Here is a 19,151-nt window from a genome sequence, read left to right as displayed (position 1 = left end):
TGAACACTCCTCCCGCATAACCTAGCAAGGTCCAGGCCGGGAGAGATTCAACGACTCCCTCATCACTCCTCTTGCATAACCTAAAAAGGTCCCGGCTGGGAGATATAGAGGCCTTTTACAACCAAACACCCCCCAAACCGCAACCTGCGTCATTTGGAGGTGCTGAGAGTAACCACTTCTCAGACTTCTTAATACTCCTCCCGCATAACCATCCAGGTCCGGGCCGGGAGTCACAACACTTTTCAATCATTCAATACTCCCCCTGCAAATAACCACAAGGGTCTGGGCCATCAGTATGAACAAGCATTGTCAAACATCATTTCTCACTACTCCACCCGGGAGTAAAATCACCAATCATTGAAACCAGTATTAAAACCAAAGTCAAACAATTCAAATCGGCACCAAGACAAGTTCAAAAAAGATACCATCCATTTCAAACAATACTTTCTAACTATAAAGAAAAACAAGTAGAGAGTTCATTCAAGGTTTTGTTCGGACAACCGAACTCTGAGGACGACTGGCTTCTGTTCCGAACCTGGAGAGTCACATCATTCTTGTCGTGCCAAGGCATGCCCAAAAGAGCGTCTCAATTGCCCAACTTCATGATGTGGAAATCAGCCTTTCCATGATAATCTTGAATAGTCACTGGAAGAGCACCAATGAGTGGTAACACTTTCTAAGTTTGCCCTGTGGCTAGCTCAGCTTCAATTTCTCCACCCTCTGCATCATAATCAAAGTGCATCTGCTTTAAGAATTCTGGATGGATGAAGTTCTCTGTAGCTCCCGGGTCAAAGAAAATAAGGGCTTTGAATCCATTGACTTTGCCATATGCTCGACACAATTCATTTGTACTCTCAAGGCGTATGCCATAAATATCAAGAACTAGTCCAATAGCGGGTCTAGCTCTCTTAGCAGGAGGTGGTGTTAGGATTCTGTCGACCGTTGGTGCGGGTGTCGGCTCCTCTGGTCTATCAGTGCGTTTGGCACAACTAGAATGATTATGCCCTGTTTGAAAGCATCCAAAGCATCGGCCTTCTTGTAGTAAGGTGTCTCGTTGTTGAGGCGTCAAACGAGGACTTTGCGGTTGATTTTCCCGAGACTCTCGAAAATTTGTTCATTGTTGCCGAGGTTGTGGTTAGTGGCCCGAGATTCTTCAGTGGTAAACTCTAGCTTTCCCTTCATCAGTTTATAGCCGATCGCGACATGGTCCACAAGTTCTTGCATGGTAGAGATTTGCTTGGAAAGACAATATTCCTGCAATGGTGATGGTAGTCCAATGGTGTATCGCTCGCATTGGGACTCAAAGGAAACAGATCTAAAGAAGGACACCAGAAGGTACACGTCGAGAAACCTTTGGTTATATTCGTCCATGGTTTCGGTGGCAAGCATTTTCAAGTTGCCCCACTCTACCAAAATCCATACTTCAAACATAGAAGTCATGTAACTACGTGCAAAAACTGTCTTGAAAGCTTGCCAAGTCCTTGAAGCATGCGGTTGTGTCGCGATTGAACTCCACCATTGCATAGCATTATCTTTAAGAAATCCCGCTGCTCGAGAAATCTTGGATTCTCTGTATAGTTCCCCAAAGCATGGATGTTGTCGAATTGTTGTAGAAACTGCAATGCTTTCTTGCGATCTTTCACCCCGGAAGAGGAGAGAAATTTGATTGTTGTGCCGCCATCTTTGAAATCTTTGGGTTGGTTAGGTGCATATCCCGAGTATGGATAATAAGGGTATCCATATGGGCTCCAACCATTGTAGCCTGGTGGCGGTGGAGGTGGGGGCAATGGCGGTGGCAAAGGCGGTTGCACTGGATCGGGGTCAGATGGCTGCACCATATTCCTGAAAACTCCCCCGATTGAAAAAGACGACTGAGAAGGTTGCTAGTTGGAAGTTCTCGTACTTTCTGATGCCGGAGAAGGAGGTACCACCAGGGGCATCAAAGGGGATAACATGTAGTTCAAAAATTGTTGAAAACTTTGCAGCATCGGAAGATTCTGCTGAGGATGCCGCGAAAGAATGTCGTGGAGTTCGTTGAGCAGAAACTGCAAATATTCCGTTGAATCCATGTCTTGGGTTCTTTATGGCTTATGCCCTGTAAGACACAGCGATGAAGACGGGAGCACGCCCGATGCGCGATGAAGTAAGGGTGGGAGTGGCTAATAAGTCCAGGGTCGGGGCCCGAAGATACTTCAAGTAAAATTCCAATAGCTCTGTCTACTCTTTTGTAGGACCAGTATGCTTTCAAAAAAGCACACGCCTTATGCTATTTGATACCACTGTCACAAGACGGGCACCACGTGCCAATAGAAAAGAACAAACTGAACAGACTTTTAGCACTTCTATAACAGCTGAACTGAGAGAGAGAGAGAGAGAGAGAGAGAGAGAGAGAGCACGCGACACGGAGTGGCGGAATTCCACCCCAGAGAGTATTGGCCCCAAACCTTGGCGCCCCTTTCGGTATTTCTTTATATTGGATTCTTTATATTGCATCAACACAGTACAAGCCGATACTCCAGACTCTGCACCTTCTCCAGGAAGCATGCCAAAGAATGAGCCCTAGCCTCGTATTTAAAGGCCCTTGGCCTAAAAAGCAGTTACAGTGAAAAGCCTTCAAACTCAAAAGCATATGGTCCAAAAGCAATGCCAAAAGGCTGCCAACGTAAATCACGGAATTCCATACAACTGCCACGTCAACAGTCAATGCAAAACACGAAAATCCGTACAATCTGACCCGTCATCATGTCGGTGCAATTTTCGGAGCGTCCGTACGGCTACCACGTCATCAATTGATGCCCAAGCCTTTGTGTGTGTGTGTTGAGTGTGTGTATGTCCTGCTTTATTTTAATTCCTTTATGTCACTGGGGCCCCATCGGACGGGGTCCACATAAGTTGGCAGGACTTCTTCTTCTGTTACTTGTTCTTCTTAGGGTTTAGGCCCCTCGGTCGAGATCTGCAAGTTGGCTCCATTCTTCAGGGGTTTGACACGTCAACAGTTTGTGGCAGTACTAATGCTGGGTACTGATGCTACTGATGCTGGGTACTGGTACTCGTTACTGTGTCAACGACGGTGACAACAACGAAGATGACAATGATGACGACGGCGGCGACGACGACGAAGCTATGGCTGAATGCCAAACTGCTAACCGTGTTGATGGTAAGAGGACTGCAACCACCACGAAGCTAATGCTGGAAACTGCAACACTTCAAAGCTGAAACGCAGACTGTCCAAAACTGAAAACGCTGGTCATAAAAGCTGAAAACGCTGGTTCTACTCTGCTGAAAACGCTGGGCTCTTGCGGCACGGTCTGGTGCCCCGCCAAGTCCCTGGTTCTCTGCCTTCTACAAGCGCCAAAGCTACAGGGCTGAAAATGCTTCTGGAGAGGAAGGCCTAGAAGCGTTGGCTGGCTGCCTGGCTCTGCAACGCTGAGCCTCCTTCTGCTACATCTGTCTCCTAGCGCTGCCCATAGGCTGCATATATATGTGCAAATCATTGGGTCGAGCAGCCTGGAGGAAGACTCCACAATTGCATTAAATTGCCCCAAAGTCACTTAATAAATTAAGTGACCGAACTAAGAGGTGGTTCACGCGGTCCAATGCCTGAATGCCGACTGACTATGCTGAGCAAGAGAGGGTGTGCAATTGTGACCGGCCTGGACATGCACATCCTGCTAGAGACTCACAAAGGTGCCACGCTCAGTCCTAAGCTATTGAATCATGCTAGACTGTGGCAAAACAAGTCCACGTAACGCAAGTGCAGTTGGCACGTGATATTCCCCCATGTTAAAGGTGAGGCACAACTACTGAACTTCTATTTGTACTTCTGATGTTGAATGCTTCTGATGCATGTGGATGCATCAACTGATAAAAATTTCTCCAAACAAGTGGGTACTACAGATGTAGATCCGGTGCGATGTAAACACCTACCATACGAGTTTCCAGGTAGCCTTACTACTGTCGCAGAATACCAACCTTCCTGCTGACTCTGCCTTGCGAGCAAGTACGACCACTCAAATAGTCTTCTCGTAAAAACATTGCGGGCGAAGCTCAAAGGTAAGGGTGCTCGGAGGTAATTCCTGCTGACTCTGCCTTGCGAGCAAGTACAACCACTCAAATAGTCTTCTGGTGAAAACATTGCGGGTGAAGCTGAAAGGTAAGGGTGCTCGGAGGTAATTCCAACGGTTTCTTGTCAACGGTAGTGAATGCACGCTACATGTGAATGTGAATGCAGAAGAGGTTAGGGATCCTTCCTCCAACTCCTTCCATATCCGCATAAGAAGCAAGCAGACCCTGGTACTCAAGGTCTGGATTCTCGTGTATCTGATGTCGATCTTCCTTCAAAGACATGGTAGTGAAGATGGGAGCTAACGAGTCTATGATTGGCACTAGAAGATTCTTTCAGGAAAAAAAAACCGGGAGAGGTTCTTTGGGTTCTTGGTGAATCTTGGGTTCTTGGGGTTCTTGGTTCTTGGTGGTTCTTGGGTTCCTGGTAGTAGTTCTTCCCTTGAGTTCGCGAAGCCGAAGCGTACTCCAAGCTCTGATACCAATGTCAGGTGCACCGGAAGTGTTTATTCCTGACGAATGAGTATAGTGATCTTTGTCCTTGTGAGAGTCAAAGAGGGTGCATCCATAGAGTATTGGAGGGGGAGCTATCTATCCATGCTAAAACCATGTAATAATGAAGCCATGATGCCACCTGTCCATACCAAAAGGTTGTATCCCCTTGCTGCCCTAACTGTCGAGAGGACTCAAGGGCTAGCCGGGCATATCCATCTCTAGGGAGGTCCCATAAACTGCGTATAAAGGAGACCGCTCTAGTAAGTGCCTTGACCACAAGGGGAGATGCGGCACCATCACAGCTCCAATAATTTCATGTGGTACAAAAGCCTTGGCTCTAATCATCTAAGAGATCATAGAAACCAAAGACCTCTCCATACCTCTCCATCCATCAGCGCTACCAGATCTGCCATGATGATCCACTAAGGATCCTCATATTTGAACTCCGTACAACATAGTTGAAGCCACGAGAGTGTCAAAAAGTCAAAGCTTTGTTCAAGGTTCTTGAAACTGAACCTGCGAACACATCCTCTCCAATCCCCCCAATGTTGCATGCGCTCTAGTCTGTCTAGTTTTTGCTGCTCTCCTCACTGAAATCACTCGCTCACAAACTGCTAACGTGTCAAAGCCTTGAAGAACGGAGCCAACTTACAGATGTCGGCCGAGGGGCCTAAACCCTAAGAAGAACAAGTAACAGAAGAAGAAGTCCTACCAACTTATGGGGACCCCGTCCGATGGGGCCCCAAGTGACAAAGGATTAAAATAAAGCACGACCCGAAACTGATGACGTGGCAGATTTCTGAAAATTACGCTGATAGTGATGATGTGGTAGACTGTACGGATTTCCGTAAATTACGCTGGCAGCTTTTTGGCATTGCTTTTGGACCAAAAGCTTTTGGTTTGAAGGCTTTTCATGTAAAACTGCTTTTGGGGCCTAGGGCCTTTAAAATTTAAATATGTGCTGAGGGCTCGTTCTCTGGCATGCTTCCAAGAGAAGGTGCAGAGTCTGGAGTACCGGCTTGTACTGTGTTGATGCAATATAAAGAAATATCGAAAGGGGCGCCAAGGTTTGGGGCCAATACTCTCTAGGGTGGAATTCCGCCACTCCGTGTCGCGTGTCATCTCTCTTTCAGTTCAGTTGTTATTGAAGTGCTAAAAGTCTGTTCAGTCTATTCTTTTCTATTGGCACGTGGTGCCCGTCTTGTGACAGTGGTATCAGAGCATCAGGCGTGTGCTTTTCTGAAAGCATACCGGTCCTACCAAAGAGGAGACAGAACAAACCAGCGCTTCCAAAAGTCTACTGGAATTTTATTTGAAGTATCTTCGGTTGCCGATCTCGGACTTATTAGTCACTCCCACCCTTCATACATCGCGCATCGGGCGCGCTCATGTCTTGCAGGGCATAAGCCAAAAAAATCACTTGCAAGAGAAGGATCCAAGATTTGTTTCCAGTCACTAATTTCTCAAAAGCGGTGCCATGCAGATGTTGATGTCTATAGCTACCAAGCCGCACACTTCCAAGGACTTGGCAAGCTTTCAAGAAAAATTTTGCCCGAAGTTATATGGTTTCTGACATCTTCCTTCGGAGTGCAACTTCTGGCAAAGTGGGTATCCTGAAATGCTTGCCATGGAAACCCAAGCAGATTATAACTTGAAATTTCTCGACATCTCTCAATGGATGTCTCTTCACGAGATGATGACCTTGGAGGTCCAATGCGATTGCTGTCTTGGGACTACCATCGCCGCCAGAGGAACATTGTCTGTCCAAGAGCTGATGGACCATGCTGTGCTCGGCTATGACCTTATGAAATGAACCTAACCCTAATTTTTTGTGCACGTTTTAGGATGGAAAGTCGATCAACTTTTCGAGCTCCACTGATGTCGAGATTGCTTTTTAAGTTTGAGATCTGTTTGAGAACTTGTTTGGTGATCCTACTTGGAATTTGTTTGAAATGGATGGTATCTGTTTTGAACCTGTTTTGGTGTCGATTTGAATGTTTGACTCTGGTTTTAATATTGGTTTCATTGATTGGTGATTTTACCCCCGAGTGGAGTAGTGACAAATGATGTTTGAGAATGCTTGCTTATTTACACTCATGGACTGGACCCTTGTGGTTATTTGCCGGGGGGGGGGGGGGGGTATTGAATGATTGAAAAGTGTTGTTTTCAATCATGGCCCGAACCCTTGTGGTAATTTGCGAGGGGAGTATTGAATGATTGAAAAGTGTTGTTTTCACTCATGGCCCGGACCCTTGTGGTTATTTACGGGGAGAGTATTGTTGTTGTTTACTCATGGCCCGGACCTGCATGGTTATTTACGGGGGGAGTATTAAGTGGTTACTCTTAGCACCTCCAAACGACGCAAGTTGCGGTCTGGGGGACGTTTGGTTGTAAAAGGCCCCTATATCTCATGGCCCGGACCTTTTTAGGTTATTTACGGAAGGAGTGATGAGGGAGTCGTTGAACAGCTCATGGCCCGGACTTGGATGGTTATTTGCGGGGGGACTGTTCATCGGCGGCTTTATGTTTCTATGTCTTGTAACATGCATATGTGAGCATTTGTGTTGCATTGTGATGTGCCAACCACTGAATATTCCTACTTGGATGAGTATGTAATTTTAGTGCATGAAGACACCCCTGGAAGATCAATGCGGTCTGGGTGTGATGGCTAATTTTACTATGCCAGAATATCAAGAGTTCCGATCTGGACGAAAGGAAAAGCCAACTCCTTGATCAAAAGAGCCGAAAGGAGCAGCTAACTCCTTAACAAAAAGAGCAAACTGATTGTCCCTCGAAATGACCCTCGGAAATTTTTGAGCTAACTCGAGTTGTTTTGTAGATATGTTGTAATCGCGGACGATTACTCTCTTTCAAGAAGAGGAGATGTCACAAACTGCTGACGTGTCAAAGCCCTGAAGAATGGAGCCAACTTACACATGCGGGCCGAGGGGCCTAAACCCTAAGAAGAACAAGTAACAGAAGAAGAAGTCCTACCAACTTATGGGGACCCCGTTCAATGGGGCCCCGAGTGACATAAAGGATTAAAATAAAGCAGGACCCGGAATTGATGGCGTGGCGATTTCCAAAAATTACGCTCGCAGTGATGACGTGGCAAGCTGTATGGATTTCCGCATTTTGCGCTGCCTGCTGACATGGCAGTTGTACGGATTTCCGTAAATTACGCTGGCAGCTTTTTGGCATTGCTTTTGGACCAGAAGCTTTTGAGTTTGAAGGCTTTTCATGTAAAACTGCTTTTGGGGCCTAGGGCCTTTAAATATGTGCTAAGGGCTCATTCTCTGGCATGCTTCTTGGAGAAGGTGCAGAGTGTGGAGTATCGGCTTGTACTGTGTCGATGGAATATAAAGAAATATGGAAAGGGGCGCCAAGGTTTGGGGCCAATACTCTCTGGGGTGGAATTCCGCCACTCCGTGTCGAGTGTCGTCTCTCTCTTTCGGTTCAGTTGTTATTGAAGTGCTAAAAGTCTGTTCAGTCTGTTCTTTTCTATTGGCATGTGGTGCCCGTCTTGTGACACGCCCACTGAAGACATGTATACTCCACTAACTCATGACCATAGGTAAATGTGGATGCTTACCTATGTCGGTGCTAACATTCTGACCCACTGCGTTGTGGTGTTAACCACCATAATCTTGGTTTTGCCGAGAGAGAGAGAGAGAGAGAGAGAGAGTGTCAGTCCTAGTTTAGCTTAAAATCTAGCCTGGCACTTTGTGAGCGTCTAGAAGGACGTGCATGCAGAGTTACCCAAAACGCAGAACGGGAACAATGACGAGATCCCCGCAAAACATGGAAACGGCAAGAGCTTGTACTATGTAGCCTTGAAGACTTGAAAACTTGAAAGGGGCTAGAGCTTGAGAGTCGAGACTCGGGTAGGCCCTTAAAATCTTGTGTGCATTGTGAAGGTAAGGGGTTGGGGGAGGGGCATTTTATAAGTGGGAGGCTCACAAGATAGAAAATCAAAATCTGAAAATCTGGCCGTTCTGGACCGGCCATTCCAGTATCAACTTATCAACTGCTTGTCCGAAACGGTTGGCCGTTCCAAAACGTTCCACAACTTGCCCGAGGCTTGGAACATCGTTCGCTGTCACAAAGTGATGACGTGGCTGCCAAAAACCCTAATTTTGTTGAAACCCTAACCCTAAAACCAAAAACCCTAATTTTGTTGAAACTCTAACCCTAAAATCAGAAACCCTAATTCTGCCCTAACCCTATTTCTAACCCTAACCCTGATTTGCTGGACATCAACGTGATTTACGGAAAGCTGGGCAGCTTTTTGGCGTTGCTTTTTTCCTACGCTTTGCAGAAAGCCTCTTTGTTTTATTTTAGCGAGAGAGAGAGAGAGAGAGAGAGAGAGAGAGAGAGAGAGAGAGAGAGAGAGAGAGAGAGAGAGAGAGAGAGAGAGAGAGAGAAACTTCTGCTTTATTTTTACAAGCTTTTGGGGCTCTGCTTTTGGCAACCCTTGTACCTTTAAATATGTGAGCATGCCTCTCACAACTCAGAGCATCTAGACGCAGAGTCTAAGTGTGAGCGCCTGCCCGCACTCTTGTACTTTGAACTCAGATTAATACAAAAAGAAATACCAAAAGGGGAGCCAATCTTTGGGACCAATATCTCTAGGCATGTAACTCCGCCGGGCCAGTGTCGAATTAAATTGTGAATTGTGAAATGTTTTGAAGTGGTTATTTGGTGCCGTCGCGGTAGATTCTTGACTTAGAGTGTCCAAGTCTGTTACAGTGGTATCAGAGCACGGCCGATTTCTCTTCTACGGGAAATCCGATCCCATTTTTTTTTTCCGCGGCACCTATGGCTTCAGGCAAGGATCAGTCGACTCCCTCTGCATCCGGAGACGCGGGAAGGGATCACAACGAAGATTCCGGCAAGAGTATGGCCTGCCTCGACCTATTCAGCCGGGGCGTCGAGAGATGGAGCGTCTTCAATTGATCGGCGATGCAACAAAGATGATGCTCAATTTTGCGAAGGACCCAAAATTTGCAAAATATATGAGCGAGACTTCCTTCAAGGAGGTGCATGCGCAGTGGCAGAAAACCACAACACCACCCCCAAAACCTGCTCTCAAGAAACCTTCCTCCTCACAAGAAATATACAGAGAAGGAATTAGAAGAGGTGGTTGATGCACGAATTGCTCAACTTTTTGACGCACAGAACGAAGCTAAAACGCACGGCAAAAAGAAAAAAAAGGCACTAACTTTCCGGGCTATTTGGGTCGTCAGTCGACATTTGAAAAGGCAAAGAAACAGAAGAAGCGTGTTCGCTTTGAAGGAGTACCCAGTTCTTCTTCTTCTTCTTCTTCTTCTTCTTCTTCTTCTTCTTCAGATAGTTATTCTAGCTCATCTAACTCGAACGAAGAAGACCGAAAAGGTAAAAAGTGAAGCAAGAAGCAACGCTTCGGAAAGGGCAAGAAAAAGACAAAGAGGTATAAATCTCGCCCAGTGAGTGACAGTTCTACGTAGGACTCGTCCAGTTCAGACTCTGATGACAACAACTTTTATGCAAAGAAGAAGAATTTGTATAAAGCCAACCAATATCACTTTCTGGAAGATAAAAGCAAGAAAGTCCGAGAGTTTAAGGAAGGTGGACAATCAATAATTCATAGTTACCCAGAACGCGGAACGCGGAACGCGAAACGGGAATGGCGACGGGATCCCCGCGGAACGGGGGAACGGCTAGGGGTCTGGAACGGGAACGGCGCGGAACGGGAGGTATAAAAAACACCCAAATAGTGCATTTTTTAGCTCCTTGTGTTTAAATACAAGGAGTATTAGAGTCCTTTGACTCTAATACTCACAAAAAACTCGTTTTGAAGACCATTCAACCTTACTATGACTAGATGATGAGAGAGAGAGAGAGAGAGGGAGAGACTCGAGAGGGAGGGAGAGGGAGGGAGAGCTTGAGAGAGTGAGAGGGAGAGACTCGAGAGAGTGAGAGGGAGAGGGAGAGATTTGAGGGAGTGGGAGGGAGAGGAAGAGAGCTTGAAGACTTGAAGCCTCAATTGAGCCTTGAGAGAGTGAGTCTTGAGAGAGAGAGATCTTGAGAGTGTGAGGGGAGAGAGCTTGAGCCTTGAAGATTAGCTTGTGGAGAGAAAGGGGGAGGGGGGTGCATTTTATGAGTCCTTGAGGCCTTGCCACTTCAAAAAGAAGCCCAAACATTTACTTCAATTTTTTCAATTTTTGCCAAATTTGTTTGTAGCCGTTGATTGTTCTGGGGGCGTTCCGAAACGTTCCGGAACGGCCGTTCCGATTGCACTGGCCACCCGGAACGTCCAGACGTTCCGGAACGTTCGAGAAGGGAGCTGCCCCCCGGAACGCTGGAATGTGGGCTAGGGGGCATTCCCCGGTAACTCTGAGTCTGTTAAATTTGACACTTTTTCTCGTTATAGAGATGCTTCGAAGGCTTTGTCTTTTGTACAGCAGTTTGACATCGCTTTCGCAGGAGGACGCTACTCAGAGCACTCTAAGATTCGGAGAGCTGCCTCTTACTTTAAGTGGAATGCTCGACCTTGGTGGTCCACGCTTCTTTTAAACAAGACTGCGCTAGTTAAATGGCTGAAATTCAAGAAGCTTTTCATTTCTTCTTGGCTGACTCAAGAGTATGAACGCGATATACGAGCTGCTTGGAACCATCTTCGGATGACCAAGAAAGATACAGTGGACGCTTATTGCGAGAGATTCTAGAGCTCTTTTCTACCCGCCTCTTCATTCAAGAAGATCTCGTTCAGAGAACAGATTGAGCGGTTTACCTTGGGTCTACCTACAGAGATCCGAGATCACTGCTTGGAATAGAAGTCAGCTTCTATTCAGGAGTTGATGAGTCATGCGAAACGGGGTTTTGCCATTCACTCTGGCAGTCTGACCTACGCCACCGATGAGGTCATGACACAACAAGCAGAACAGACTTCAGCAAATGAAAGTAGAAAGAGAAAGAGCAACCCAGAAAAGAAAGATGCACGACCCAAGCTTACTCCTTAGGAGAGAGCTCGCTTCGTCAAGGAGGGGAAGTGCTTTGGATGCGGGGAACATGGACATATCTCCGCGAAGTGCCCTAAAAAGGCACAGAAAGAACAGAACGACAAGGACGACGAAAGGCCTGAGAGTTCCAGAGTAGCCGAGGAACGTGGAAGAAAAGGCAAGATGAAAACAAAACTGGTTCCAGATTGTGTGGGTACCGATCCCACCATGATGAACGAGAGTATAGAACTTTGCCGAGCTTGGGGCAAAGTGAAAGACCAAGAGGCCCTTATCTTCTTTGATGGAGGAGCCAAGGCCAACTTCATTTCACCGGAATTGGCGGCGCGGCTCGACATCACTCCCAATCGGATGGGACCACTTGCGGAGGCAGTCCTAGCGGCACCCGGCAAGTACGTAGCCATTACACCTGTCATTGTCAAACTTTGGTTGCATTGTCAGGGGTATTTGGGGCATGAGGACTTTTACATGAAGCCTTTGGAAGGTTGTGATGTTCTCTTGGGAATTCCCTGGTACCACAAGAACAACGCCATGGTCGATTATCGGGCGAGGAAAGCAACATTGACTACAGAGAAGGGCAGAACCATTGTACTTGACATTAAACTGAAGGGTGAGTTTGTCCCTATTGTATCGGCTTCGGCCATTTCTAAATTCATGAAATCCAGTCTGTTTGTTTATTCGATTTTTATGAAAGAGTTGAGTGATGAGAATAGGACAAATATGTCTAAACTTGATAAAGAACGCCGAGATTTTCTCCACTCTCACGCCGATTGCTTCTCAGAGGGCCTGCCAGGCGAGTTACCACCTGCTCATCCTGAAGATCATACCATTGATCTGATACCTGGAAGCACACCACCGAACCGGCCACCTTACCGTGTGAGCCGAGCACAAAATGAAGAGATTATGAACCAAGTGAAAGACCTCTTGGAAAAGGGTCTTGTCCAGCCTAGTACTTCACCGTATTGCTCTCTAGTGTTGTTGGTTTTGAAGAAAGACGGATCTTAGAGAATGTGCATCGATTATAGAGCTCTCAACAAAATCACCATCAAGAACAGATTTTCGATTCCTAGGATCGATGATATACTCGACAGATTACAGGGATCCTCGTGCTTTAGCAAGATTGATTTGAAGAGTGGATATCATCATATCAGAATCGCACCGGGAGACGTCTACAAGACAGCTTTTCGGACGACTTTTGGGTTATTTGAGTTTTTGGTGATGCCTTTTGACTTAACCAATGCTCCTGCAACATTTAACCAGATGATGGACAAGATTTTTCGAGAGTATAGGCTATTTGTTGGCACTTTCTTTGACGATATCATTGTTTTCTCCAAGAATGAGGCAGAACATAGAGATCATCTGCTACACGTCTCTCAGGCATTACGAGATCACAAGTTGGTGATTAATGCAAAGAAAAGTGAATTTCTCCTACCAGAGATACACTTTTTGGGACACATTGTGTCAGCAGCAGGAGTGCAAATGGATCCGGCCAAGATGGAGACTATCCGTGATTGGCCCGATTTGAAGAATGTCCATGAAGTTAGAAGCTTCTTGGGACTGTGTTCGTACTACAGGCGGTTCATTCGAAAGTTTGCAGAGGTTGCTTCTCCTCTGCATATCTTAACACAGAAAGGAGTCCCTTTCTCGTGGGGACCCACAGAGGTGACTACCTTTCAGACTTTGAAAGAGAAATTGACTACGGGACCAGTTTTTGACTTTGTCGGATTTGCAGAAGTCGTTTGAAGTATATTGTGATACTTGTGGTCGTAGTCTGGATACGGTCTTAATGCAAGAAGGCCAATGTCATTGCCTACGAGAGGCGATTGTTCTCAAAGCCGAAATTGGCAGCTCCGATTTGTGAGAAAGAGCTTTTGGCAGCTATCCATGGTCTTATTCAGTGGCGACATTACCTACTCAAAGCCGATTTTACGGTTTTCACAGATGATGTGAGTTTACACTACTTGTCACGGAAGAAGCTATCGGAAAAAGCAAATGCGGTGGGCAAACATCTTGTCACGATTTACTTCCGGATTGTCCATGTGCAGGGACTGAAGAAATTGGTAGCAAATACTTTGTCCCGAAAGCCGTTGGTTCTCGCTTTTTCCGTGATACATCATAGGAACTTCGAGGATATGGTCAGTCAGTACACCACATAGCAAATTTTGCAAATGTATCCAGTTGAATACAGAAAGGGGAGATAGTAGCGGACTATTCCATTCGGGATGGCTACTTGATGAAGAAAACCATGTTGTGCGTTACACAGCCATTGAGGGAAAAGGTTCTAACCGAATGCCACTGTCTGCCTTTTACGGGTCACCACGGCATTGCTACCACCTTGAAAGGGGTAGAGAGATACTTCTTTTGGCCGAGACTTAAGAAGGATGTGGACGAGTTTGTGCGTAGTTGCTTGATATGCCAAAAGGTCAAGTTTGACAGGCATAAAGCACAGGGATTGTTACAGCTTTTACCCCTACTCACCCGCCCCTGGGAAAGTATTGCAATGGTTTTCATCTCCCGAGAACACAGCGTGGGCACGACTATTTATTGCCCAGGTCTTCAAATTACATGGCATGCCTGAGACTATTGTCTCCGACACGACCCCAGGTTCACGAGTTTGTTTTTGGACGGCTATTTGGGAGAACATAGGCACGTGGTTGAAGTTCTCGTTCCACCCGCAGACTGACGGGCAATCAGAGATTGCTAATTCAGTGAAACACGATTAACTCTTTGCTGGGGAAGGTGCCATTTGAGATTCTTGAATTTGCTACGAACGTTTCACCCTTCCTTAGCACGAAAGATAAGATTTTTCTTTGAAGCCGACCAATTCACGAGGGACTTGGTCCGGAAGGCTTTGCCGAAATTTCGGGAAAGAGAGAAAAAGGCAGCAGATTGCCATCTGAAATTGAACGAGAATGATTGGGTGCTCTTACATTATGGGAAGGCACTCTCGAGAAAGAAAAAAAAAAAGGGAAAGGAGCGGCTTCTTTGAAAGCTTAGCATGAGATAGTGTGGACCTTTCCAGATTTTCCGAAAAGATAAACGATATCTCCTTAGGACTGAAGCTGCCAGAATACTTGGAGGATTCACGATGTTTTTCATGTGAGTCTTTTAAAGCCTTTTGAAGGCGATGTGCCCGCTAATGGGAAGCTAAATGTGCAACCCTAATTGGACGAAAACGAGCAGATACTCGTTTCAGAACAGAAATTGGCACAGAAAGAAAGAAAGAAGGTAAAGCGAACTGACGGTTCTTGGTTAAATTCAAGACCCACTTCACCAAAATCCCCAAGCTCCTGGCGTTTTCAGCGTGCACTTGCAGAATGCAGCCTGAGTCTCCAAGATCCACTAACGTTTTCATCATCCCCTTGCAGATCAGCCCAAGCGCTTCTGCAACAGATCAGCCTTGCAGATTTCAGCATCTATTAGCCTCATCGACTGTAGATTTCAGCCTAACTCTGTCACTCACAGAACCTCCACTCAGTATCTCTCTCTTCTCTCTCTTTGTCTTTGCACATCTCTTTCATGAAATAAAAGGAACCATGAGTACGCACTAGGCACTCATCTTGAGTTAATCTGCACAATACAGTTAAAGGGTGAGCCAGTTGAGCTATATGGTTGGGAGGTAAGTCCATCGTGCATGATGGACTTTAGGGGAGCACTAATATGTCCAAAGCACTTGCTAATGTCCCATTGCCTTTTCAAGCCATCTATGCTCCATCTTGCTATCCCTTTGCAAATAAGTTGATTCAGAGTAAACTTACTTTACAGTAGAAAGGCCAACCCTCTAGGCTAAGTGCTAGCACAAGACGTTATTGCCTGGCAGCCTGTTTCCCAAGTTTGGGTAAAATACTGAGTATATAAACCCTCCTTGTCTTCCGAAAGCAATTGCAACAGGTTTTGCTTCAATGAAGGAGCAAGGGGGCACCTTAAAAAACCACCACCCACTTGCTCCAAATAGGGGCAAGGCTGCTCGACATTATGTCATAGAGCATGATGACAGATTTTAATAGATTTTCACATAACATTAAAGGCCATAGGGCCTATAGGCAATGCCAATATGTGAATACTATAAAATATTCTTGTTTACTTGCACGGTCATTGGTTGCAAAGTGGACCGTACAAGTCTATCCACCCAGTGACTTCTACCAAATTGTCGAGGCCTCCCATATGGAGAGAAGGTGCTTTCGCGTACAATTCAACGTATTCGATAGGCAAGGTGGATTCTTTGCATCCTAAGGACTTTCAGCATGCCATAGGCTTTGTGGCAAAATAGAGAGACAATAGGGATCTTACGACGCTGAATGTCAAAATTTAAAGTTCCATGGATGTACAAGAGGTTGCGAGGAGCCTTAGATAGTGATAATAGGCAACCCTTTTTGGTGAATGCAATGTCACTTTACAAGTGATTCTACATCAATCTTTGGTTCAGATCCCCTAATGGAGTAGAAGTCAAACAATGCATCACCTTCATATGGTTACCAGTTTAGGGAGAAGTTCAATAATGGAGTAGCTTCATGCGGTTACCTGTTCATTGCTGTGTCAGTAGCGCCAAAAAAAAACTTTGCAGCAGCTGGGTGCACCCATGGAAGGGTGTCTCGAGAGCAACAAGCACTGTGTCTGTGGAAGGAAAGGCCATCCTGAGACACGGTGCCTCTAACTAAGGGTGTCAAAGAGCAAAAATGCACAGATATTCAAGGAAAACAATTTAAAAGCTCATGACAAAGGATTTTTTTGTTCGTTTAATAAAAGGCTAGTTTTAATCGCCTAAGCAAGATCTCTATCTCACTACACTTATGTGATATGTCCCATATGACCTAAGTAAAGCCTTGTGCTAAGAAGAAACTAGAGTTCAAAAGGAGGCACAAAAATCTACCCCAAATTCAGAGCAGACGCTCACCATTTGATGTAGAACCATTGACACTATATTTTCAACAAAAGAAAATTCTCGCATCAACTACCTTTTAGTGTGTGACAACATGTTTAAAGATGAGCCAAACGAGAAGTACGTGCATTGCGTAGTACGACTAGGTGTAGTTCGACAAAATAGACTCCCAAGCAATCTTTGCAAACCACTAAACCTTCTCAATTTAGATGGCTTGACAAAGCACATTTTTTAACAACAAAGACCTTGTAATAAAATTCACGGAGGAGTGAAAGGCACAAATTTTTACTTCTCTCACGAAGAAAAGGAGCCCCAAAACAGCATGCCAGCTCATGCTATTTCTTGCCTAGAAGCAATCTACTACCTTTCCCAGAAAAAGCATCTGCCTCAACCCACAATCATGCACCAAAATTCCAGGTTCCCTTCTAGTATATCAGAACAATCATGCCACAGATTTTAAATGTGGCTCCACTAAAGAAAGGTTGTTTCAAGAACACACAAGATAGGCAAAAGCATCCAAATGGTGTATAGACATGTATCTTATTGTGGTTCCTACTGTTTTTCTGGAACTATATTGATGTAGGTGCTGCCGTAAACTACTGCAAGAGTTTGAATGCACACACACAAACCACTCCAGTAAACTGCCCTTGGCATGGTAACTGCTTTAAAGCGCCCTCCACAAAAAGTAGTATCTGTTGCTCTTACCAAAAACTGTGATTTCTACAATTGCTCTTTGAAGTAGCTTCCTACACTACCTTTTGGAAGAAAGAGCCGCTGGGCAAAGAGATCACACAAACCAAAGGCAAAGCAAATGTTTTAGCCAAAGAAGAATCTGAACTAACTTTGCAATATTCCCAGAAATGTGAGATATAGGAAATTTCAATAGGAAGAGATAATATGGCACAAATTATTTCATAATCAGCCGATTAACTTTTGAGCAATGAGGGCATTCACAAAAAACAGCAAACCTGAGACTGTCGGACAAGGCATGAAGTGCTGCTTTTGATGCTGAGTATCCACCAGCCCATGGCCCTGACGAATATCCAGCCACACTCCCAATATTCACAATCTTTCCTGCCCTCCTAGCTATCATCTGTGGTAGTACAGCTTGGATAAGACAAATAGGAGCTGAAAATAAAGAAAAAAGTTATGAGAAGTTCATTAGCCTCTAAAAGACAAATAACAAGCCGCATCTCTGATAAGCATATGCACTTTCATTCCCTAATTGACCTGGCTTCAACTGTTGACCATTAATGCTAGCAATCTCCATTGGCTTGTTAAAAAAAGCAAGTAATTAAATCACAAGGCCTGCCAAGAGACACATGAGGCCACAAAAGAGTTCAATTTTTTTTAGCACTCATCAACTCAATAAAAAATTCTTTTATTAATCTATTACATATGCTTCAAAATTTAGGTTCACAGTTTCAAACACAATGAATGTACACCTACTCTGTAAACTTCTGACTGAAATGAAGTAAAACCTTTTTATGGACATATTAAACGGCCACTACGGAAAACTAAGAATGATGGATTTCACCCATCTCATTTTCTGCCAATCAACATACAGTCAGTTAGAAAATAGACAAGTTCATCTTTATTTATCTACCAATGACAAAATGTTTTAGGATGAGAAAATCATATTGAAATTTTGGTTAAGCCAAAAAGGGTAAGCAATGCTATGGTAGGCCAAAAAGCACTCCAATTGCAAGAAAAAGCATGGCTGCTCTACAACAATAGGTTTTGGTTCTGAAAAATGTAAACATACATAATATATCTATTAACGTAGCCACACAGTAGTGATAATTTAATCATCAAGAAAAGTACTAGAAAACAAGTAGCTGGCCTCCTTAAACATCCAGCGAAACATCAAACAAGAAACAAAGTGTTGGCTTACCAAATACATTGGTGGTGAATGCATTTTGGAGGAGGGAAAGTGGCAGCTCTGCAATTGGGGCAATGCAATGCATGCCAGCGTTGTTGACAAGGATGTCAATACGGCCATGCCTTTGAAGAGCAGCAGCAACAGCTGCATCTCGAGATTCTGCAGAGGCAACATCCAGCTGCAGCAATGTTTGGATATTGGGATGGGCTTTATCGATGTCCTCCATTGAAGCCAGCGAGCGGGCGGTAGCAACCACAATGCAGCCTGACTTGGCGAATGCTAACGCAAGGGCATGACCCAATCCGCCCTTGGTGCAACCCGTTATCAGGACCACTTCTTGCTGCTCTGAAGAGCCACGCGAGCTTGACGAAAGAACTGCCATGTCTCCTCTCTCAAAACGCAGGACTGAGGACGCTGAAGCTGCGAAGTGCGAACCACCTTTTCCCACATCAACATTTAAGAATCTCCAACTGGATGTCGAGATCCACGGACCAACACTCACATTGGCTTAGGGTGGGTTCACACTAGGCCGCGGTAGAAAACTCTCTTTTCGCCTCTGCCTCTTGAGGTAGGAACATACGTTCTATTATCGATCGTCCAGTGAGATGTAGCGTAGTGGTAGAGCTCTCATCGTGGAGCCAATGAATGGGTTTTTTTTTTTGGAAAATAAGTGTTGAACTAAATAGAAAACTAGTATGTGACTCGCACGATGCTACGGACAAGAAGAAGATATCCTCTCCCCAGGCGACATCCAAGTAGTCTCTATGTATGAGTGCTTCATTGAATATTTTTTAGTGGTAATATGGTTTTCCGTCGTCATTGTATTTCCTTCAAT

General features: G+C 45.1%; 1 protein-coding gene across 1 annotated transcript in view; it reads right to left on the bottom strand.

Moving 5' to 3' along the window:
- The window catches only part of LOC147461343 (short-chain dehydrogenase ptmH-like), a 29,761-nt gene extending 10,996 nt beyond the window's left edge, over positions 1–18,765 (bottom strand). The window contains exons 1-2 of the mRNA XM_086508911.1: positions 18,329–18,765; positions 17,403–17,562 (exon numbers count right to left, since the gene is read on the bottom strand). Coding sequence (XP_086365037.1) covers positions 17,403–17,562; positions 18,329–18,698 — 530 coding nt within the window. The 5' untranslated portion in view covers positions 18,699–18,765. The remainder of the gene's footprint in view (positions 1–17,402; positions 17,563–18,328) is intronic.
- Positions 18,766–19,151: the final 386 nt, after the last annotated feature.

The sequence above is a fragment of the Adiantum capillus-veneris genome, chromosome 3 (assembly GCF_014529385.1).
Source record: "Adiantum capillus-veneris isolate H3 chromosome 3, ASM1452938v2, whole genome shotgun sequence".
Taxonomy (NCBI): domain Eukaryota; kingdom Viridiplantae; phylum Streptophyta; class Polypodiopsida; order Polypodiales; family Pteridaceae; genus Adiantum; species Adiantum capillus-veneris.
Note: the sequence above shows the minus strand (reverse complement) of the source record. Positions and strands in the feature narration are given on the sequence as shown.